The 24,468-nt window shown below is 44.0% G+C and overlaps 2 protein-coding genes across 2 annotated transcripts in view; one reads left to right on the forward strand and one right to left on the reverse strand.

Moving 5' to 3' along the window:
• Window positions 1-1,223: 1,223 nt before the first annotated feature.
• CDKN2C (cyclin dependent kinase inhibitor 2C) lies at window positions 1,224-7,397 on the reverse strand. Its single transcript, XM_033068045.2, has 3 exons — window positions 7,188-7,397; window positions 6,663-6,803; window positions 1,224-3,108 (listed from the first exon to the last, which is right to left on the reverse strand). The coding sequence occupies exons 2-3, from the start codon at window positions 6,789-6,791 to the stop codon at window positions 2,737-2,739; spliced, it is 501 nt and encodes a 166-aa protein (XP_032923936.1). The 5' UTR covers window positions 6,792-6,803; window positions 7,188-7,397; the 3' UTR covers window positions 1,224-2,736.
• A 4,840-nt stretch (window positions 7,398-12,237) lies between these two features.
• Window positions 12,238-24,468, forward strand: part of FAF1 (Fas associated factor 1) — a 152,078-nt gene continuing 139,847 nt past the window's right edge. Inside the window, exon 1 of the mRNA XM_033067908.1 lies at window positions 12,238-12,424. Coding sequence (XP_032923799.1) covers window positions 12,380-12,424 — 45 coding nt within the window. The 5' untranslated portion in view covers window positions 12,238-12,379. The remainder of the gene's footprint in view (window positions 12,425-24,468) is intronic.

Here is a 24,468-nt window from a genome sequence, read left to right on the forward strand (position 1 = left end):
TGCTCTATTTCTTCACATTTTTCTGTGCTTGCTGTATTTGTTTCTATTTATACCTCTCATCTCGATGCTGCACTGTTTGCTGCCGATTCCTGGGCTGCTGCAGGGCGATCTCAGCTCCTGCCTGGAGAGTTACTTGGCAGTTGGTTTATGTCTCAATAAAAGCTCTCAAAAATCTTTAATTCCATCTCACACGCTGCACTTTTGCATCTCCGGGTAAATATGGTTGTCGACATTTTCAGGAACATGCGAATTTTTGAAACTGGACTTTTTGATGTTGCCAAAATAATGGGGGAAAAGTGCCAAAGCAATTTCTGAAACCACATGCGATATTACAATCCTTTTTAGGTGTCAAGATTCTCTATTGATGAGACTTGCTTTATATTATTTTCTCCTCGCTCAGTAAATATAAAGTCTTCTGGAGGAAAGCCATTTCCCAGCAACCAGGCACCTTTTGTCATTGACAAACCCTGTAAGGTGCGTGCAACCCCCCAGCTGACTGATTTCTTTGGTTTCCTAGAGGCTCTTTGTAGTAACTATTAACTTCCTGGGATAATAGAGAGCAATTATTGCTTTTCAAGTGTCTAACTAGGAATTTAAATTGATCACCTTGTTTCCGATAAGGTGAAGGGCTCACAGAGAAAACGCAGCAGCGAAATCAGATAAAAAGCATCTTTAAACCAGACCATCGCCCGTGACTCAGCCGCCGAGGCTTTGGGCATGGCCGGGGGGTGATTAGTCCTGGCTTTAACCCTGAACTCCTGGCACGCAATAAAAGCCGCTACTTCTGACAAGGCGGGGCATTTTTCTCGGAAGAGAAGTTGTTCTATTAAGCCACTGCTTAAACTTCACCTTAGCGTGAATTAAATGCTGATGAAGCTCCAAATGGGTTTGGAATTAATTATTTTAGTAGCACAGGTGAAAAAACCAAACAAATGTGAGAAAGCTGGATATTACCTTCTGGTGTAGCACAGAATTCCTCTTTATGAGAGGAATAGAGAAGGAAAAGGTTTGGAGCATCCTCCAGGACATGAGGAAAGGAAGATGGAGAGGAATACAGAGCGATTTGGGTCACTTAATCTCGGGGACCTGTGGATCACCTTGCTCAGTTTAATATTTTAGGTGGTTTAGTGCTCTTTCTGTCGGGAATTTTGAGGTTTTTTTCCTCAATAATGCTTCCTATGTGCTGTGCTGCTCCGATTAATGATCATGCGCACAAATTTTCATATTTCACAGAGGTTTTTAATCAGAACACAGCAGTATGACAGAGCTTATAGTAAATGTGACAGACAGTTTCAGCAAATTATTTTTTACTTGAAAATGTAGTAACTGATTTCGTGGGGCTAATTTACAAAAAAGTTAAAAACTAAACTAATGTATTCCCTCTCCTCTTTTAAGCGCTATTTAAAGTAGTATTCATTTTGCATTGATTTAAAACCTTCTATTTTCCACGACTGAAATTTAGACTATTGAAAATGAAGCACTTTAAACTGCCCATCTGCCCAACGAGTAGGTCCTGTACAAAGGTTAAAAGTTTCATGATAGACTCTTCCCGACACGGTGCTGAGCATCGTTAGCTCCTGTTGAGGCTGGAGAGGCAAATGAGTTTCAGTCTGGTGAATACTCCCAACTGTGTTGCAACAGAAAATTTCCAATGGTTAAATTGTGTTTTAGGTGCAAGCAAAAACTTCACAAATATCAAAAGTGCTGCTTCCTAAATTACACTGTATTCAAATATTCTTGTTTTGTGAGATGCTGTCATTAAAGTAGTTTATTTCCAGACTAAACAGAATAGTTGGTGGAAAACAAATATTACTTAGAGAACATCTAAACTGCAATCAGCAGATGAAGCGACCAGAAGTCTTGTATTGCAGCTTTCATGTCCTCTTGCCTTTGACAATGGTTCTCTGCTGCTTGTTTTGAAACTAGAAAAAAAAGTCTTCTGCAGTGCACAGTAAACACGAACTACTAAACTGAGCTGTTTAAAACCTCTGGCAATCGAAGAAACGCCATTTATACTGTTTCTGGTAACTAAATTCAAAACCAGATTGGTGAAAGTTTAAATACACAAAGAGGAAAAGTGTCATCTACATTTAGAAAGTAAGTGACCTAGTTCTACAAGCTTTTGTTAGTGACAAAATAGTTACTGCCTAAAGCATCTAAGCGCCATCCACTGTCCTCAGGCCACACAGCCTTTGACTTCCAGCTCTGCCTGTGCAGGGGCTGAGGTGACCCCTTATTAAAAGGATGTTTTTATCTTAAACAGACTCAGACTCCTGAGCCTGACCGAAAGGGGTGGGGGGAGTGAGGAGAAGGGAGGGGTGCATTGAGAGTGGGGAGAAATCACAGTAAACTATTTTCTTTTCTTAAAAGTCCAGCAATATTAAACATGTGAATAGTAGCTCTTGTATTAATGACTTGATATGAATGACCTAAAATAGATTTTAAAAAGTTGATACTGGAAAACTAGATATGAGCAACCAACATACACACGGATGAGCCTGGGAATACTGTGTAAAGTGAAAGGTATAGGAAACTGCTGGGAGCATGGATTTAAAACATTTCTGTTACCTAAAAACCCACCTCTGGAATTTCTCAAGACTTACACTACCAGCGGTTCAGAAGGAAAAAAAAAAAAAGAAAAATGTAATGTGGCAACAAATGTTGTTAAAAAGGAGGAGAACACCCCAATAAATTTGCACACCCTCAGGTCCAAAGGAGAGCCCGTCCTAGCGGGGTTCAGTCCATGGGGGGGAAGGAGCTGCTGGCCTCCAGGAGCTCCACCACGGCCGCCCTCCGGTAGAGCCTGGCCAGGTCGCAGGCGGTGGCCCCCCGCTTGTTCTGGTGGCCCACCTTGCACTCGGAGCGCGCCAGCAGCAGCTCCACCACCCGCACGTGCCCCTCCTGGGCCGCCAAGTGCAAGGGCAGGTTGCCGTCGTTGTCCTCAATGTTAACATCGGCTTTGAACTCCAGCAGAGTCTGCAAAGTGTCCAGAAAGCCCTCCCTGGCTACGTCGTGGATGACAGCGAAGCCGGTACTGTCTCTCAGGTTGGGGTTGGCCCCGTTACTGAGCAGCCGCCGGGCGATTTCGGGGTTGCCGAGTTTCATCACCTGTGAAACAGAGAGGAGAATTGGATACCGCGGGTGGGGGTTTGCTCCAGCACTGCCTCCCGTCCTCACTTCTCATCCCTGGCTTTTGTCAGAGTCCAATTCTCATTTACAGCAGACGGAGGAGACTCGCTGTGAAATTAATGACACACCAGAACATCTAGTTTTTAATGTATTTGTTACTGAACTCGGTGAAATTGTGAAAGATGTTATCACATCGGTGGTCATAGCTTTCTGCCTCGGAGAGATTGATGCCTGAAATAGCATAGAATGAGATAGAACAACTTTTTTTTTTTTTTCCCCTAACGAGGGTCACCTCAGCTTTTTAACATATAAAAATTAAGTATAGTTCAGTTTTATTTGCCTAAGTATTGAGACACCTCTGCATTACTGTTTAATCTTGTTAAGTAGCAGCTATAGGGTCTCTGAGGAGCAGATCTTTTACCTCAGCAACAGCAAATGTAGAATGTGTTTCTACAAGCTTTCAGGTGTTTACATTGTCTCTGCATTATCATAAAACAAATATTTGGACTGTACCATAGCTCTATCTGTTGAGAAACATAAATGCTAAAAGAAATTCTTCTCCCCAATATTTGTGTTTCATTAGGTCACCCAAAAAGGAAAAGTCAAAAGGAATGTTTCAAAGTTATAGAAGTTCTCCTCTAAAATCAGTATATTATATTATACTTTCATAACCTCTCTATAAGTAAACTGTGGCTGTGTTCTGTCGTTAAAACATCCCTTAAAAAAAATACAACAACAACAATAATTGGATTTTCTGACTGTTTCTCTCAGGGAAAAAAAAAAAAAAAAGGAAAAAGCTTCTTTCAATTTTCTCAATTGCACCATAAAACTATCATAATTAGAACACAAATCTCTCTTATTTGTAACTTAACTGCTTGTACCGATTTCCTTGTAATTCCTCATTTTTTGTTTGCACACTTTCCAAAAATGAACACTGTAATGTATATTGTGTAATCGCTAGCCTATAGGCAGTATTTTCCTGTCCTTGTAACTAGTGTCTTTGTAAGTATAAATTTTTTTTAAAAAACAACTATTTTCTGTTTCTTTAGAGAGAGATTCACACATTGATTTGAAAATCTTGGTAAATAAAAAAAAATCAGCATAAACGAGCATTACAATGCATTAGATTTAGCATAAGGTATAATTTCTACAGGGGTTTGCTGAAAATCTCTCCTGACAAAAAATAAATACTAAGTTTTTTTAAGAAAAGCAAGCTAAAACAAATATATTTATGTACAGCGTTTGAAGTGTAAAGCAGCCCAGCACGTTATAACCACAGACAGGAGAAAAAGTGCAGATAAGACAGGCTGGGATTCAGGGAAAGAGATCTCTCTGTGCCCCAAGGCTTCCAGCTCCCGACTTTCAGCCCCTTCTTTCACTTCTGACAAGAGATGGAAGCGATGTAAAAGAAAACAAGATCATTGTGATCTCTCTTTGTTTAATAAAACCCGAATGTTTTGATCTCTTTTTGAGAGCCCAGGCTGTATTATTTGTGAATTCAAAACATATATTTGGGTTAAGAGGGAGTTTTCAGTGTTCAGGCCAGGGGACTGAAGGCTTCAGTTAAGGATGCGAGGTGGAGAAAATCCTATAAAAGGTGATGCTTTTTGGCCGTGGGCTACAATGAACAGCAAATGCCCCCTATGTTTTACAAAGTTATCTTTGGGGGGAGGGAGGTGAAGAAGGAGAAAGCATTAATTGAAGAAGTCTGACAAAGAGCATAAGGGCAGGAGATGTATTTGAGGCCTGCATAGGTACACTTCACCAGAAATAAAAAGGACAGAGCAAGACAAGCCGAGTAGTTGTTTAATTAAACATAAATGCAGAGGAAAAATATAAATTCATTGACAGTAATATAGGAGCATTCTCTCCGTTGTAATTGAGAGAGAGATTACAGAGAGATTATCTCAGTCTTGCAGAGTGCACTGACAGAGAAGTCTTTCGAGCGTGGCCAGGCAGCCACAGCACATTTCAGGATGATACATATTGAAAATCAGTCGACAGATTCTCCTGTTTTGATTTTTGTTGTGGTTCATTAGCTCAGTTGTTATTAGGTACCCCTAAGAAGTATCGTTAGGGCATGGGTGCATGTTTAATACAGCTGGATGCTATGTCACTGGGTAAAATACACCTTAATTCAGAATATGGACAGTTAGCTGCTTTTAGAAAAAAAAAAATCCAGCATTTCTGTAGGACAAATCGATTTTCAGCCCTTGTCCCGAAGATAAATCAACTAGCAAAATATTTTCTGCTTTCTTAAAGAATTTAGCTTGTCTAAGTTTTTAATTTAAACCCTTTCACTCTCTTAAAAGTTGCTGCAAGTGCCTGCACTGCCATGCGATGCCCTATTTAGGTACTAACAGGACAGCGAGGAGCTCACAGATCTCCAGCTTCAGCGAAATTATCAAAAAAGGGTCATTCCTGAATTATCAGCAAGAGGTGCTTATTTTCCAGCTCTAACATTTTGATGTTAAGCCAAAAAGCTGTAAATATCTCGACTATATTCACAGGTTCTATGCTGTTTAAAAATCCACTTTCAGAAATTATTACCACGGTTTTGGGGGAAGGGGGAAGAGGGGTTAAAAAACGATTTTACTAATATGTGAAACGAGAAAAACCTATAGCCCCACTTCCACGTTGCATTACTTATAACAAGTATAAATAACCACACTTATTTTCCCTCTGGATTTATAAATCACATCTTTCACTATTTGGTAGGTATTCTAGCCTTTTTGTCATCATTATCTGATAATATTAAAAGCAAAATCTTTCATCATGTCCAATAGTTAGAATTTGGACAAGTTCCAACTCCTGCCTGCACAACTACACAGTTAAAAATTAGGACACAGCACCCTATACGATCAGAAAGGAAATAACTGGAAGCAGTGCCCTGCTAGCCGATCTGGAAAAAGCAAATTTTAAAGTCTTAAATATGAATGAAAAAGCAAGTGATTCAGCTGGAACCCTGGCTCGCAGGGCTAGCTCTTAATGTACATCGGAGGTCCTCGGTTCTGAGCAGCATGCTTCCCAATGAGAAAGGTCATTCCCACAAACAGAGTGTAAAGGAAAAGTACCATCCACAGCAGACCCCAGAACCCAGACGAGCCACGCTTTAAAAGCACATTGCAGGAAAAAAAAAAAGGAAGGAAAAAAGGTATAAATCCTAAGCTTCAGAGAACAGAACATTTGTGTTTACAGACCTGCTGTGAAATCCTGCTCACCTAAGCTGATTTCTTTCCATCTCAGCTCTCTCATTCCTTGCCTCCTCCCCACGAAGCTAAAAAATATTAGCAAACTCGTAGCCCGTTTGACATTGAGGGTGATCCCCGATTGAAAGAATGGTTTTGACCATTTTTATTTCAAGTACGTCATTTTAGGGAGTTGGAGCCACTAAAGTTAAAATATGGCATCCAACGAGTTTGAAAAACCACTCGAATTTCATCCACCAGCCTGCTTAAAACGTTGTCTTTTTTGGAAACCCGGGTCACGTAGGTACCAGTGATGAAATATTTTCTCCCTCTCTGGATACCAACCTGCAGCGCAGTCCTCCCAAATCCATTTTGTGCATTGACGTTTACATTCTTTTGCAACAAATTAGTAAGTTGCACTAGGTCCCCCTTGGCAGCCGCGGACGCCAGCTCGTTCCCAGAAGGCTCGGCCATTCTTTAGGGTGACTGACGATCGGAAAAAAGATGAGATTTTTTTTTTTTTTTTTTTTTTTTTTAACCAGGCATGGCATCGGAGAGTGACAGAAGGATTGGGATGGTTAATCTTCTGGAGTAAGACCTTGTAGTAAATACTCGTAAAAAACCTCCTTGCCAAGAGCCCGCCCCTAACTCACACGTGATTGTTCATCAAAACTGCAGCTCCACTTGAAGGAAGATTTCTTTGCTTCCACATATAGAGTAACTCTTATTATAAAAGACTTTGGCCACTTTCGCGGGGGGGGGAATAGATTAACAGCTATGCAATATATTGTATATGTTATAGGTAACATATATACACGTACACCGGAGACTCACTCAGACCTGAGATCTTGGAAGAAGAAGACAACCCACCCTGTTCACAGTCGGTTTCTGAAACTTAGCAGCAGCAGCAGCTCCGAGGAAAGGTCTCCTGTAGCAGTGTGCATCCAACTCCCGCTCGGGATCCCCCCTTCATCCCACTCCGCCGCCTTAGTCCGGGCCCAGCAGGGAAGGGAAGGACGAGCCGCGCCCGCGGAGGGCCGGGCGCGGCGGCGGCGGCTGTGCCGGAGCCCAGCTCGCTCCCTCGGCGCTCTCGCTCCCCGCAGCAGCAGCAGCAGCAGCAGCAGCTTCACTCCCGCGGCCCCGCGCAGCCTCCGCGCAGCGGGCGGGCGCGATCCCGGCTGGCGGCCGCCCCCGGCGGCGGCGGCTCCGGAGCATCCAGGAGGGCGGCGGGCGGCGCGGGGGGGCTGCCCGAACCGCCGCCCGCACTCAGGGCGTGCAGGATCCGCGGCGGGGCCGTCTCCACCGCCGTCCGCCGGGGTTCCTCCTCCGTCGGGGTCCCGCCGCCGCTGTCCGCGCTCCGCCGGGCGCTCCCCGGGACGGGCGCTCCTCCTCCTCCCGCCGCGGCCGCGGGGCGCGCTCCTGGCGGGGGCAGAGGCTGCGCTGGTGCCGCCGCTGCCCCGGCCCGGCCGCGCTCGCAGCCGCACTGACAGCCCAGCTCGCCTCCTCTTCCAACTTCGCGAAATAAAGCTGCACTTGCCGGTCCGCGGCCGCCGCCTTCGCCCGCGGCTCTGCGCTCCCCCTTTTTTAAGCACAAACAATCGCTACTTCTGTTTCCTAAGGACACGAAGCCGGTTTCTCTCTCCCTTTCCCCCCCCACCTTCTTTTTTTTTTTTTTTTTTTTTTTTTTTTTTTTTAACCTCATCAGCTTTTTTTGAAAAGAAAAAAAATTTGAGCGCTTTTTGAGTTGAAACACCCGCCCACATTTTAACGGCAGAGATTTAAGGAGGCGCGGTGGAGTTCGGGCAGGAAGGCCTGCAGCGGCTCCCGCCCGCCCCTCGCCCGGCCCCGCCGCGGCTCCGCGGCGCCCGGTGCCGTCCCCTCGCCGCGCAGCCCGGGCACGGCACTGCCCCGCCGCAGCCAGCGCGGCCCGGCTGCTTTTAGGAGCAGCGCTGCTGAGGCCTAAGGGGGGGAATATGAAAGGGAAAGGAGGTTGTAGCAGCGGGAGCCGCCGCACCCCGGCGGGAGGAGCGGGATCGGGGGAGCTCGGCAGGCGGGAGGGCGGCCTCTGCCACGGCGCTGCCCGGAGCTTCTCCCCGGAGCTCTCCACCTGCCCGCGGGGGGAGCGGAGCCGGCCCCGGTTCTGGGGCTGCCCCTTCGCCCACGCTCGGCACCCCGCGGGCAGCGGCTCCGCGCTCGGGGCCAGCCCGGCGGCGGCGCGGGCTCCTCTCCCATCCTGAGGACAAGGTCAAGGATGAAGGGTCAATGTCAAGTTGTCTTAACGGTGGAAGGCGACCGTCCACGGCAGCGCTCCCTGCTTCCCGCGTTTCTGGTGTCCTTGATTCATTTGAAAGTGCCATTTTGAAAGGGAACCGCGCCCGGGCACCAAGAAGACGCGAGGACTTCGCTTTTCCTTCCCAGGGAGAAGAAGTGAGGATGGTACAGGACGGGGATGTCACCGCCACCCTGCCTAACAGTATTTAGTGTCTTAAAGTGCTTTAATGGCTGGATTGCTTTAGGTTTCAGGGACCCTCGGAGGACTGAACTCTGCCAAGTGAACCCTCCGAGAGGTAAGCAGCAATGTCATGGCTCCCTGATAAGCACACGTAACCCATGGCTCGCAGGGGCGATCTGCACGTCTGTTTTCTGCGTGGACGCCACGGGAAAGTGATTTTGAATGTAAACAGGCGTGAGGCAGCCCGGGGAGGTGCGCTAGGGAGGGAACGTGCGGTGGTTCCAGCTCCGCACTGCCCTGCGGGGGAAGCTGCGCTGGGAGCCGGGCAGGGGCCCGAGGTGGCCGGGCCTGAGTCGGGGCCGCCGCCGTCAAACAGAGCCGCTTCTACAGCACTGAATCTGCGGCTGAACCAAGCCAGACTTCTGTATCTGGCTTTCCTCTCAGCTTCGGTTGCGTTTTGCTTGGCAATTGTATTTTGCAGTACTGATTCCCCCACCCAAGCTTGTTTGCGAATATTGAAAAGGTGACGAGTGTGAGCTGCCTGCATACGAAGCAGGGAAAACAAATTTGTACAATTTATCGACTGACCCTCCACTCCCATTCCCACTAAAGGAGAGAAAAAAACACGTGTATTTTTAAGGGCCTCACTGTGGTAATTCTCATCCAGAAGCAATACTGGTTTTTTCCCCCTCATTTCTTCCATTTTTAAAAGCAAAAATACAAATTATAACTTCCCTCAAAGTTAACTCTAGAAATATATGTATGCAAGTAGCATCTGTTTATTCAAATACAGTTGCTTTTCTGCATAGACGGAATTTATATGTAAAACTTGAATTATTCACTCAGAGGGCTTAAAATTTTTTTTGTGACTAATTATTGCCTAAAATCTACAGGCTTTGGTGGTGTTACCTGCCACTAAACATTGCAGAATTAGACCTGCAAATATTACAATAGTCTCACACTATTTTTTGTTTGTTTACAGTTTAGAATAAAGCTTCCATCTTCTGTTAATTGCACCACATAGCAAAAATAATTAAAGTGTAGCTGGAGTGCTGCAGGCCTCCTGCAAGTAAAGCTGCCTGGCCACAGAATGCTGTCGAACTTCTACCATGCAGGTCTGTCAAAATTCTTGGCAGAAAGCAGTTTGTTAATCCTGATCATTTCCTCTCATGAGTGATCAAGATTCTCCACCTAAAACAGATTTTTCCCAATCGGCTCCAGAACCAGCAGGAAAAAAAACCAAAAAACCAAACAACTTCTGGAGGGAGATATTATCAGCAGGCATTATAAGGAGTAAAATAATCGGCTCCCTAATTTGTCTCTCACTCGTTGGAGGATAAAACCCACCTCGAATGGCTCAGAGAGGCTGTGAGAAGGCAAACAGAAACTTTAGCTGTGACTTGAATGTGAACTTCCTGCGATGTGGGGCACGTGCAGCTTTTCACCTTTTCTTCATGTTCTGGATCAAATCCTTCCTGTCTTGATCTAATATAGATATCATTATTTTAAATATGACTGTAATAGACATGAACGCCGTGTAACTAATCTTGACAGTGTACCTATAGCTTCAATTCGTGCCAGGAATTAATTGGCTTTAATCCAATTGCTAAAACTCGCTTTTCAGCCTTTATTATAGTTACTCTCTAGTAATGTGTGGGTGGATTTGTTTGTAATTTAGCATAGGCTGTCCCTGGCATTGCACCATACCTCGTACTTAGTACAGAACTGTCTGTAACATCAAACTGGGAAAAAAAAAAAAGTGCAGGTATGAGGGCAATTAATTTATCATCCCTCCAGTCGGTGGTGGGGAGCTCACATTGTTAAGCTCACGTCAGCGGGCAATAAAAACCTTCTGGCAAGCCCTGCCAACATAAACTGGAGCAGGAACAGGGTAAAATGTAAACCCCAACTTCTCTGACACCGTGGCTTTGCATCTTAAGCTGCGTTTCCGTGTGGCCTCAGCCCGCCCGGAGCGCTGCCGCCGCCAGACACCCAGCTCAGGTGCCCTGGAGCCCGCGCTTGCCAGCAGCGTCCGCGACAGGCTCTAAACAATTCCCAGAATTTCTCTTGGGATCACGGACCCTCCTGCAGGTACAGCCGAGCTTTCCCCGCGCCCTCCCCGCAGCGTTTGGCCGCGGTCGCCCCCGGCTCCCCCGAGCTCGCCCCGGGGCCAGCGGGGCAGAGTCCGCGCACCCCGCAACCCTCGCGGCTGGATGAGAGAAACAATAAAGAACGCTGCTTCCTAAACCCGGCAGAACATCTTGATTCAAAGCTGTGACAATGTAGTTATTAGGTGACAGGAAAGCTGCTTGATGCATCTGTGACCTCGGCTACGACACTGACAGGACACTCCTGCAGAAAGCGGAGCAAAACGTGTTGGACTGATTAGCAAGGTGGCGTGCAAATGTGTTTGTGTCGGTGCTAAGGGGGTACATCGGGTTGCAGGAGGCAGACTTAGAAAGCATCAGTTACAGCTAGATTTGCATCACTTAAAGGAGATTTATTTGCGGTATATAAGAGAATTGCATCTTACAGTGCTGGAGTAGTAAGCCTGAGCGACGGCCGCTGTGCAGATCACGGTGTGTTGGCTCAGAAAAACCTGTGAAAAATGCATTTCCTTCTTTTGAGCCAAGTCGGAACCCAGGGGGAAAGCCTCCGCTGCCCCGAGGAGCCCTGCCGGGGGTGCGGGGCAGCGGGCGGGCACCGTGCCACGGGGGGACGCGAACCGCGCCGGCATCGAGCCGCTGCATTCACCGAAACCAGCGCGGTCCCGGGCGGCGGACAGAGAGGGAGAGGGGCAGGGAGGGATGATGGATGGATGGATGGATGGATGGATGGATGGATGGATGGATGGATGGATGGATGGATGGATGGAGGGACGGATGGATGCCCCGCTCCCGCACAGAGAGGCAGGGCCGCGCTCCGCCCGGGAGCTGCACCGGCCCGCGTTTCCCCGCACGGCCCGGGCCCGGCTGCAGCCAGGTCCCCGCAGCCCCGTTAGGCCGCAGCCGGCGGCGCAGCCCAGCCGGGACACCCCGCGCGGCCGCCGGGCCCGGGCAGCCGCCAAGCCCCGGCACGGGACGCGCGGATGTGTCCGCGGCCGCGGCCCCGCTGCGGCGGCTCCGGGCGGGCCGGGCGCGGGCCGGGGCTCCCGCTCCGCTCCGGTGCCGCGCGCGCTCCGCGGTCCCGGCTCGGCGCGGTCCCGCCCCCGGCTCCGCGAGCGCTTGACAGGCGGGCAGTCACGTGGCGGCCGCAAAGCGCCTCTTTGCGACCTCAATGACAGGCAAAATGTGCGACACAGGCGCTGTGGAGGCAGGCGGGGAGCGGCGCTGCCTCCTCCTCCTCCTCCTCCTTCTTCTCCTCCTCCTCCTCCTCCTTCCCGGGCCAGCGGCTGAGGCAGCGCTGCCCGCTCCCGGCCCCGCGCCCGGCCCGCCGCTCTCCTGCCTCCTCCCCTCCTCGGGCCCGGGAGGGGCAGCCCGGGGGCGCCGCGGGAGCCCGAGCGCAGCGCGGCGCCTCCATGAGCTCCTGAGCTCCCACCCTGCCCCGTCCTCCCCGCGGCAGCGGCTCCAGGTGCGCGGGTCCGAGCAGAGCCGGGACGCAGCTGGCTGCAATGGCGTCCAACATGGACCGAGAAATGATATTGGCTGATTTCCAGGTAAATTTTAAGCCGCCGCCACACCGCCGTGGCCTCTCGCTGCTTTTCTCTTTCTCCTCGTTGCTGTGCTGCTTGTTCTTTGTGGGGAGCTCCGGGGTGGTGGGTGTGCAGCCCACCCTCTGAAGCCTCCGCTCTCGCTTTCCTTCTTTTTTGTCAGAAATGGGGAGCGTGTGCCCTCTTCTCTCAAGGTGCGTGAACAAAATGTCTTCTTTAACTTAGAGAGTTTCAGTTTTTAATTAATTAATTAAAAAAAAGCTTTTTCATCCACTTTGCTTGTTCCTACCCTCTGCAACCACCCAGGCCCTGGGACAGCGGTGAGGCAGCTCACTTGGAAGAGACAAATGCCAGGGAGGATCCAAAACTCACCAGTCCACATGATTTGTCACAGTGTTTGTAGTGAATCACTTGCTGGTACCACAGATTAGTGCTGAACAGAGGTGTTTCCATTCCAGCATCAACACTAAACTCCATGGTTGCCTCAGCCTGTGACTGTTGTGATGACGGTAAAACTCTTCCCACCCCATTCCAAACAACAGCGTGTTTGTGTGCAAGGGAGGAATATGCTCTTCAAAGTTGTTACCTTTCCTTCTCTCTACAAAAGGGTTGTAATTTAACTTCAGGCTTCTAAATCTTATCTCCAGAATAAAGTCTTTCTGTAAGTAAAAGTGATGTGTTTAGGAGCATATATTGCTTCTTAATATTGCTTGTTTTTATATTGTTTTTCTAAGACCAAGTAAAGAAGTGGAGCATACCTGCATTTGAAATAGCGAGGGGAGCCAAACACATCTGGGAAGGGAATCAGATAATATTTGAATATACTTTTTAAAATACTTGCTTTTCAATCCATCAGGGTTTTTTTTTTTTAAGTTCTGTCCATTTGCAGTGGTTATTCTAACATGGATAGGCACCTGGATATTCTTGGATCGATTTGTAAAACTGCCATCTGTATGTTCAGCTTCTTAAAAGACTGTTTTCCAGCTGTCAGCAGGGAAACGATTTCATTTAGTTAAAAAGAAAAAAATAGTAATCCCTCCAATCCACTCTGTGTGTGCGTTTCTTTGGAGCTACAGGTAGGGCGATTGTAGTGCAGTAATTCTTGTGTATTATGTAATTAAATAATTCCTCTGTTGCAAAAGGTATCTGCTGTCTCACTGATGTAACTCATGGAGTTCCCAGCTGATAACAAGAAACTGTCATCCCCTTGTGTATTTCAAATATCTTACACCCTTATTCATTAAAATGCTTACCAAATGTTGCCATATTGAGACTACTTTGTTGTGCTTGGAGATACTTTTGTGTGTGTAAGGAACAGCATCCCAATTTTAGGGCTGGGATTTCACAAAGGAGTTTTTCCAGGAATGGCACACTGTGTGAAAGGAAGCTGGGATCCCAATTCTGCATTCGTACCAGTGGGAACAGATTCTTACAGAAGAATCCCACATTATTACCTGAACTTACAATCAGGAATCCCAGATGATGAAATTAGTGGCTGGTGAACGTAAGATTATTTGTTTAATAGAATTTTCAATACAGATTTACACTTTCCAGGTGTTCTGTGCTATTTTGCAGTATTGTTGTGCTTGGATTTCGAACCATTAATAAAAGTGCAACTGCAGTGTTTGTACCACGAAGACAAGTAAGTATCATTGCAAACTTGCAGGTGGGTGGGTGGTGGAGTCACACAAACCAGTTTTAGGTCAATGGTGGCTGACAAAATGTGTCCAAACTTAGGACACAGGAAATATTTTATCATACACCAATCCTTACTTAAAAAGAACCCAAACATTCCCCTCTTGTATTTCAGCAGACAGCTTTTCTGTTTTATTGTGTTTCTTTTAAAGATAGTATCAAGTGTCTACCTGATTTTGAAGTACTGAACTGTTAATTGTCATGCTGTTAAAGCTTCAGATTAGTAAAGGACAATGTCAGTCATTATTAGGCCTTGTATCTTTAGACTGTTACAAAACAGTAAAGGGTTTTGGGTCTTTTAAATACTTGGTGGAATTTGCAACTCACTCACTAAGAATTTAAAATGGAGAATAAAACATTATGTGCAAAGTAATTCTGGATGATTTTCCCTTCAATATTTTCTGTACCTTTTAATTAATAAATATGTTTCTCAGAGTTCTGCTGCCATCTTCTATGTTTATGTGAGGTGTCTTGTGGAAGAATGTTGCACACAGTTAAAATTTCAAAAGCAATTCTTTGTAGTTTAGTTCAGCTAATCTTTGGTGGATTAAACTGGGAGGGAAACTTCCATCACCATTTCACCCTTACCTTTCCCAAGTTATGTTTAAGGGGGATAGACTAGTGGTCTTTAAACTTCTCAAAATTGAAAGGGTTTTCTCACCCTATTAAAAAAAATAAAATAAATCATAATTGTGCTGATGCTTGATGCTTTTGTGAAGTTTTCATGGATTTATTTTGTATCTTCCAGAGTTATTAGGGATTTTGCCTTGGGTTTCAACTAGGGCATTAACTTGTATTGCATTTGTTTTTTTCTCTTTGGCTCTGACTCTAGTAACAGGTTACTTCTGTATTTGGAGGTACTGAAGATAATTACTTTTTAAAAAGTGTTTTGCATATATATGTATACATATACATAAACCCATGGAATTTTATGAAATATTTTAAGTATAGAATAAGGCACAGTGAGTGATCTACCAAAATATTTTTGCGTAATGTCTCAAAACAATTTAAGCCTGTTCTGTGTGGTTTATAATTATTTTCTTTTCCTCCCCTTTTTAATGAGGCTACTGTGTGCTACTCAGGGAGCACAAAATACGTATTCATGCATGTGGGCTGTGTAGGGAACCTGCCTAACTTTTCCTTCTTAGGCCCACACTTAGGAAAGATTATGCAGAAGCTTTGCTTTGTACATGAGTAGTCTGATTGTTTTCAGTGGAAGTAGCTGATGTGGAGTTCAGGACTAGAACTTGCCCAAACAAGTTTTAGATTTCTTTTTACTAAATGCAATTCAGAACTTCTCCACAAAGTGTCATTGGCATAAAGGGAAAACTCCTTAGGAAAAAAACACAACAGCTTGTGTTAGTAGCATCAATTCTTCAAAAAGGTAGCTGCATGTGAACTGGTAAGAGTGATGCTGCAACATACTTCACATACTGGGGGAAATAAGGGCATATAATTTCTACCAATTTTTAAACAACTGTTCTTCTGTTGTTTGTTGTGTTTAACTGCAAAGTGTTCTTCCATCTTGAGTGGGATCCCCAGGTGCTCACGTGGTACAAATATACTCGTGATGTCTTGCAGTTTGGGGTCTGTTTTTCACTGTAAAGAAAAAAGATTTTTTTTCCTTTTTAAATTGTAAAATTTAATTTCACAGAGCTTCATTTAATTGACATAAATTGGTCTTCATTCCCAAAGTTTAACTTTGAGTATTGGCAAAAGTGTCAGATATCCATGTTTTTGCACACTAGCACTTTTGCTTTTGATTTTACAGCTTCACTTAGGATTGGAACTAAAATTAGCAAGAATATATTTTTGTCCTTATAAATTATGTCCACCTATAGGACCACTTTATTCATGCTGCATGCATGAATAAACAACAATCACAACAATCCTAAATGTGGAGTGGGCCTAAGGGTTGCAGTACTGTGGGAATTTCAACTCGAGTGTGTCCATATATTACAAGAGTATCTGGCACATTGGAGCTTCAGGAGGAAATCTTTCAAGGATTTCACATTTTTCATCATTGACCAAATAAATAAGTAGCTCAGGATTTGGTCAGGGTGGGAGGATTTCAGAGTGAAATGACAGAACTCAAAAATCCTTGCTTTCATTGAGACAACGGATTTCTAGTTGTTTTCTTCTTCCCTCTTTCATCCATGTTCATTGTGAAAACAAGGTATGTGCTTTTTTTCCTTTTCCAATTTTTTGAAAAACTGGATAATAGATTACTTTTGTGTGATTCACACACTTGTAGAAAGAAGTACTTTTTTTTCAGACTTCAACTTTGTGTCAGTCTCGTTCATAAAAACAGGTTTGTGGGAAGAGCAAGGGGAATTGGGAAGGAAGAACCTCATTTCCATCAGTTACATCAAAGTGAGAAAGCACGCTAAATGATTGTGTTTTAAATTATAAAATTGACCATGACAGTATACATCAGTTTATTATTTTAGTTTTGTTTGTTTTTGAAGATTTAATTGTAATTCAATCTATTTGTGTCCTTCTGGAAAGGTTAAAATTAAAGAAACTGTAGAATCTTTTCACCTGGAGGTTACACAATGCTGTTAAATAACTGACAAGATAAAGTTTCTCATTTGGTTTGAGTTTTTTTGTTCCTGTCTGCTTCAGCCCTGTAGAAGATTATCTCAGTTGTGAACAGTTTTACTGTCCAATAGTCTGTGTGGAGAATTTACATTTGTATTCGTTTTTTTCAGGATACTAAGTGAGCTTTGCTTTCCTCTGTGTTTGTTGGCATTGTGGCTCAGGTTTTCTGTCATTTTAAGTTACTGGCAGTATAAATATTTGATGGGTGGAAAAAGTAGGCAGACACAGGGATAAATTCAAGTGAGTACCTTTGATTCTGGCCCTGGACTGTGACTTAGGGTGGGGGCTGGGAAGTGTTTCAAGCATTTCTGTAAGGATAAATTACTCACTGTGTGTTCTGAACAGATCTCAAAGTTGGTGTCCTTAATATTGATTTCTGAAGGAAAAAGACAAGTTTTGTCACTAAGGTACTGGGGCAGAAAGGGCTGCTCTTGCTTTCTTTGCAGGCTTTCAGTGGAGTGTTTGGGAATTTGGAACAATCCTCAACAAAAGGTACTTGCTGAAGAGAGTGCCAGCCAAAGTTTAAACATAAGCTGGAGGACACTTTGCAAAGATGTAAAGTTTCTGGAGGCCTACATTTTCATTAGAAGGTCTCCCTAAATATCTGGGTGTACATTTGTTCAGATCTGTCTGAGCTTCAACCTCAATCTTACTCAAACCAAACCCCTCTTCTGCGTGGCCTCTCTGTAGAATGTGGAGTGCAGTGGGTGCTGAACTAAGCTCTGCAGCTCTCTCCACAGCAGCTGGAAGGAAATCCAGTACTCTAGGGATTGGAAATCAGGATTTGGGGTGGACAGGTTTGTTTAATCATACCCTCCTGGTGGGTCTGTTTACTTAAAAGTGGGCTCTGCTGGGTTTCTAGTAGTCAGGTGCCCAGCTGCTCAACACTGCTCCACCTGACTTGTTTTAGTGGATATAGGTTACTGTATCTTTAGTTAAATTTTAAAATAGAAAAAAGTGTAAAAAAGAGGCCTTTAGGACACTGTAGGATGTTGAAGTTCATACTTGTGAGGCCTCTTAATTTGCATTTTGATTAGAATTCCTTGTAATCGTTGATGGATTTTATCCCATTATAATTTTGTGCATTACACAGCCAGTAACACCTTTAGAACTGGTAGTTGGACCTCTTGGTTTGAAACACAATTGGTTTTGTTTACTGTAAATGGCCCTAGGGTCAAGAGACATAAAAACATACTGCATGCTTAGTGTGTTCTAGCTTGGTTATTGCCATTTTCATTGTCTGCTACCAATCACTTCTGCCATCACTTCTATTATTTTTTTCTTTGTGGGTTTTTGGAGTTTCATTTCTTTAGGTATGTTTAGGCTCAGTTATCACCCCAAAGTTCAGGTTCATCAGAACAAGGGTAATTTGATTTACTGGCCTTTAAACTGGAGGTGAAGTGGGTTCCAGAGTCACAAATAAGAAGTTGAGGTAAGAGTGGTGTCCTTTTAGAAACATAACTTGCATATTCCCATTGACAGCTCTTCATGGAAAAGCCAGTTAATTTCTCCAATGTAAGGGCAGGTAGTTAATTAGAAATACTGACTGACATTTATAGAGAAGAAAGAGTCTACTATGACTATGATTTGTGTGCATTACACTCCTGCTGTAGGAACCTAAATAATTTACCACTGGAGCACCAATTTGTCTTTAGAAAGAGGTTTATTCTGGTTTTTTCATTCAATTACCTTGAAAAGACTCTTCACATCATAGTAACCATTTCCATCAGCCCATTCATATAGGTATTTGGGTTAGTAGGTCACTGAAACAGATTGAGAGGTGGTAGCTAGAGGATCCTTTTCCAAATGCCATGACAACCACTACTAATTATAATACTGACATTATTAATTATATGTACTCCCAAAGCCTAGGAATGGGCTTTCATTGAAATATACTGTGAAAATTATTTGTCATATTGAAAATACCACATGGCTGATGTATCTTGGTAAGCAAGGATCATTTAGAGTAAACTTTACATTTCCTGAGTTCATATTTTTGTGTGGAAGGACAATGAGCATTTGAGGTATTTGCTACATGTCTTAAAGGGCCTTGAGAATATCCCATCTTGAGAATATTGTATTGGAGCTGGAATGCCTGAAAAGGTAGAGTTTTCCTCTCTATTTGGGCAATTTTTATCATTCAGGTACCATTGCAAGCCTAGTTTTCACACACTTCCATACTAGATGCAAAATTTAGCTTTTTAAAGGAGCTACATGACATATCTTTGATAGGGTTTCATATTTTTTAGTCAGTGAATAAATTTGTGCATGTGTGGGGCAGCCATTAGATGAGTCCTTTCCTTTAACTGCTGTAGGAACAAGAATAAAAGGCCTGGGGAAGTACCTAACATTTTACCCGTTCCTCATTATTTGGATGAAAGGAAATGACATACTGGCTGGATTGATACCTACTAATTAAACCCATTTTTTAGAGTTGACTAGTTAATGTGCAATTGTAAAAAGGAACTGCTCAAAGAGGAAATCAAAGCCCAAATGTATGCATGACATGTTGTTTGGTCTATCAAAATAGTCATCTGCTGGTCCTCTGTGTCTGACTGGTTGAGCAGGTCTTTGTTCCACAGCAGTAGTTAATGCTTTCAAAAGATAATTCATTAAAGCTGAAATTCTTAAGAGACATTTTGAAACTAGAACAGAGTACGTTAGCCCTTGGGTTATTTTATATAAGTTTCATATTTTATCTATTGCAGGAAACAATTTTTAAAGACAAGAACACTGAATCTGAGTCACTTCTATAATTTTTTTTTCTAAAGGTCAGGTTGTTTGTGTGAGCAAATACCAAAGGTGCCATATCAGCTCAGATCGAAGACCCAGCTGGCCTAATGTCTCTTCTACAGCAGTGGCTGGATCTTAGGAAAGAGCTGAAAGAAAAGGATGTGAATGGATTTGCCTCATCCTAGTTTCTGGAAGTCAGCATTTTGAAAGCTTGATGATGGGGTTTGTTGTAAAACTTTTGAAATAAACTGTGTCAGCTTGAGTTAGTCTTGTGTTCTTAACTGACTGAGCTCTTGAGAGACATTTGAGTAGTTTTGTGATGTGTGAGTTTGCTGTATAGAAGCTGTGTTCACTTTTCCTCAGTGTGTCATAAACTTGTACCTACTAAGCCTATTCTGTATACTTTATTGGAATTTCTGCTGTTTCTTATTAGTACAGAAGTCAAATTTGAACTGTAGAAATCTTAACCCTTTCTGGTTTGCACCACAAAAAACTCACGTTAGCACTGTGGGAATGTGGTGTTGATTTCACCTTTAATCAAGACTGCTTTAAAGAGGAGTCTACTGTGAAGAACTTGTATTTAAGTTCCTTTAAAGTTTTGGGGACTCTCACAAATCTGGTGGTTTGTTCTATATGTCTCTGCTGACATATTAGGATGAGATTATTTTCTGTACAGGTATCAGCTGTGTTACAGGATGATCCTAAAGCTCCTCAGTAGTGGGTATCTATGCACAGAATTCATGTAGCTTTTCTGATATGTCCTTACCTTCTTTGAATACTTCTGTAGTGTTTTCTTCCTTTGGTTCCACTGACTTACTGTCAGGCTTTCTTGTCCCAGAGAAAGCTTTTAAAAGCTTATATAATTTTTATGTCTTTAGAAAACTGGTTTTTCTCTTTTTTCTTCTTTCTTTCTTTTCAGCCCTTGTTGGCCTGTGCATGAAATTTAAATGTGCTTCTGTTTCCCTGCTCTGGATGCCTGTTGGTCTTGACTGGGGTAGAGTTAATTTTCTTCCCAGTGGCTTTATGGGGCTGTCCTTTGGATTTGAACTGAACACAGAGTTGATAATAAGGAGATGTTTTTGTTATTGCTGAGCAGGGTTTGTGCAGAGCCAAGGCCTTTCTGTTTCTTGTACTGCTACACTGGGAGGGGGCTGGGGTGCACAGGAAGTTAGGACAGAGGACCCAAACTGAGCAAAGGGATTTTCCAGACCATATGACATCATGCTTGGTATATAAAGTGGGGGAAGAAAGAGGAAGAGAGGATCTTTGGAGTGATGGTGTTTGTCTTCCCAAGTAACCACTACAAGTGGTGGGGCCCCATTGCCTGGAGGTGGCTGAACACCTGCCTGCCCATGGGAAGCAGGGAATTATTTCCTTGTTTTGCTTTGCCTATTAACTGTCTTTATCTCAAACTGTGAGTTTTCCAGCTTTTACCTTTCTGATTCTCTCCCTGGTCCCACTGCTGGGGCAGAGAGTGAGCAGTTCCATGGGACTTGGCTGCTGGCTGGAGTTAAACTATACCAGTGACTTTTCCAGGTTCTGAAGAACATGTCTGCTCCTTGCTGTCCTATTCTTCACAAAAAAAATAAAAAGAGTGTTTGTGGAATGCTGAATAAAATACTCTTTTATATGGATTAGTACTCTTCCTTTGTGTGCTTATCTAGAAAGTGGTTTTTATTTATTCTTGAATTGCTTTTAAAGTTCTGCTGCTTTTGAGACAATGAGGAGAAAGGAGATGAGTGCAAATCTGCAGTGGTTTTTTTTGGCTTTTTTTGACCCATGCAATTATTTTCTTTTTTCCATCCATTTTTCTTATGTGATACTGGAAGGGCAGAATGATTCAGGAAACCTTGAGGTTTTGCCTTCACTGACACACTTAATAAAACTATTAAACAAACACAGAAACTTTGGGATAATCCTAACTAAAACATTTTGTAGTTGTTGGGTAAAGGCTGTCTTCAGTCCTCAGGAAAGACAAATGGGTTTGGTAGTGTGGAGTACTAATTAATGGTTTCTGACTTTTGGTTTGTTTTTTAATTCAGTTTCACCACTGCTCTTTGTATGTAACGTGTGTGGCTTAAACACTGGAGTGTTAACATGGGGCTTGGGAGCCTTGAGTTCATGTCTTGGCTCAGCTCTTGGGCTTCCTAGGGATCTGCCTTCGTGGTATTCTGGAATCAGAATTTGCTCCAGAGTCTTGAGAGAGTTCACAGGCTGCTGGAATCCATTTGAAAGTGGTTAGTGTGGTCCTGAGTTAGTTAGTTCTGCTGAGAAGTGGTTAGAGCTTCATGCTACCAGTTCAGACTTTGTCCCCAGCTTGCTTTGTTTGGAAGGCTTGCAGTCATCTCAGAGTGTGGGCAAAGTTCACTCCTGTCTACTTGGTAGCTATAGGTTGAAATGTCTTCTGTGACCTTCAGAAATAGTAATTTTTCTTCTCCCCCCTTTCCCTCCCCCCCTCACTTTGCTTAAGGGGATACTCAAATAGTAGAATGATGAAACTTGTAAATAGTTGGGTGTGGGAGTTGAAATGCGTTGGGCAAACTTTATCCTGGCATATTTGCCTAAAACCCTTTCTTGATTTCTGATGCTGGTAAGTAAATTAGCTTGTTTTTGCTAAATGAACAGCTGGTAAATCTGCTTAATTTTTACCAGATGGTCTTCTGAGTTATGTAAAAACAGAGAAGCATTCTTATCTCTTCTGTTAGATGCTTGCAGTAGGTGACCTTTCAGTCTGTGTCTTGGTCGATGTGCCTGGATGTTGTTTTTTTAGTGTTTGTCTGAAACAGAAGTAAAAGTTAATTTAATAACCACGGCTGACTCATACTAAGAACAGGCTCGATACACCAGTGGAGTTGTTGCAAGGTTAGAATGAGCAGGGTTGCCACAGAGGGGCGTAGCTGATGGAGTCTGTGGAGGTGATCCTGAGACAGGTGGGACTCTGGGATGGGAAAAGCTGAGGCTCTAAAAAATCTCAGTTGTGAGTGTCTGAATGTGCTGCATCTCTTGATAACCCAGAAGGGAGTAACACAGGCATCTTAAATGAGATACCATGGTACTAAAGCCTTTAGTTGCTTGTTGGGCATATTGGCTTAACTTTACCTGTTTTGGGGGAAGAAGTGTTTCAGGAGCTTTGAAGTAATCACCATTGCAACAGTGTATGTGTGAATGTAAAGAAAATTTTCTGACTTCTTAATGTGTCATGGGTGAATTAGTGTCCTAAATCTTTCTGGGTTTGAGTGGTCTTCTAGCAGATACAATCTGGAGCTAGCCTTGGTTCTTTATACACTTGGTAATTATCCTTGATTACTGAGCCGTTCTCTTTATAAGGAAGCAAAATATTATGCTTGACTCTAGGAAGAGGAAACTCAGGATTGTATTGTGTAAAAATCTTGCATCCAGAAACCTGATTTTTGTTAGGAATGCATGGAAAGGGAATGAAGGATTTTTCTAGAAGCAGTACTAGCCACATAGTGGAGGCCATTCTTTCTCACTTTACAGGAGACCACTGCTGCCAGGAGTTCAGTGTTCAGTGTCAGTCACTCCACTGACAAAGCAGAGCAAGTCCAGTGAAGGGTTACCTTGGAAGGGAGGAGACTGGAGCATTTTTGTCTGAAAGGTGATGTTAAGGGAGCTGGCTTTGTGTAGCCTGGGAGAGAAGGCTGCAGCAGGATCTAGTTGCTGTCTCAGTTGTACAGTGGGTGATAACAGACAATACAGAATCAAATTTCTCTTGGAGTTGGAGGGTGAGAGGCAGTGGATATAGGTTACAGCTTGGGAAATTATAATTAAATATAAAGAAAAACAATTCTCAGTGAAGGTGGTAAAGCACTGGAACAAACTGCCCAGAGAGGCTGTAGACTCCCTGTCTTTGAACACAGGCAAAACCTGGCAGGGAGTTGAAGTGTGTGAACTGTCTGGTTGTAGCTGAAGAGGTGAATAGAACAGTAAGGTGAATCTTGGCTCCATTACAGAGGGAATAATCAAGGAGACAAGTAATATCATTTGCTGTATCTCAAATGCTACTCAGAACAGCTATGAGTGATTTGTTGTTTTTAAGCTGCTGATTTTAAGCTGTAATTCAGCTGTTCTGAGGAGGTTTGTGGCCTGGACCCAAAGAGTTTTCCATGCCCCTGATCTCTATCAACTTTTGAAGAGTAAGTTACCCAAGGGATAGTGAATTGATTTTTAACAATATATGTTCCTTGCCAGCATTTCTTATGTCTTTTGAAAACCTCATATATCTTTATGGAATAGAGTTAACTCTAGTTGCCATGCTCTATCTAGTAATAAAATTTTATTTGGTGCTTTCAAAGTAAGCACTTCCTAGGGTGCTGTCTGTGCACTTGCAGGTGAGTTAATGCTGACTTCCTGACTATTGTAGGAGCTCCCAGAGGGTGAAAGCTTTTCTCCCTGGATAATCCCATTGAATTTTTTGGTGCCTTTGTGCAGTTGTTTCTTTGGGCATTGTAGCTTTGGATAAACATTGAAAAGATGGACTGAACTGCAGATATTTTTTAAATCTGACTGTTACAGGAGCGAGTGCTACCCAGTGTAATTCACAGCTGCCTGGTTTTAATGGGCCTGAACCTGTTGTACAAAATGTTTTAGGCCTAGTTTGGGTTAGCTTAGACATGGGACAATCCCTTTTTTGGAGAAAATGCAGCTACTGTCAGTAGCCAAAGGAAATATGGAATTGTTCAAAAGGAATGTTGAGACTTAGGCCAAATGTGGCTCTTTGGATACTTTGCCTGCCTCATTTTGCCTTGGTGAGCAGGGGAATGGTGCCACAGGTGAGAGACATCCTGCCCTGCTGCCAAATGCCATTTGCTGCCAGCTCCTGTGCAGCAGCTGCAGCCTCTGCTGTCGGGGCAGCAGTGCCTGGCTGTGAGTGAGCCCCAGCAGCTGCAGGAACAGCCCAGCTCTGTGCTGGGAGCTGCACTTGGCCCTTCCAGCTCTGCCATGGAACAACTGCCTGGATCCCTGCAGCAGGTGCTGGGGAGCAGCTGCTGCCAGATGGGGAG

Source organism: Catharus ustulatus, chromosome 9, assembly GCF_009819885.2.
Source record: "Catharus ustulatus isolate bCatUst1 chromosome 9, bCatUst1.pri.v2, whole genome shotgun sequence".
In the NCBI taxonomy this organism is placed as follows: domain Eukaryota; kingdom Metazoa; phylum Chordata; class Aves; order Passeriformes; family Turdidae; genus Catharus; species Catharus ustulatus.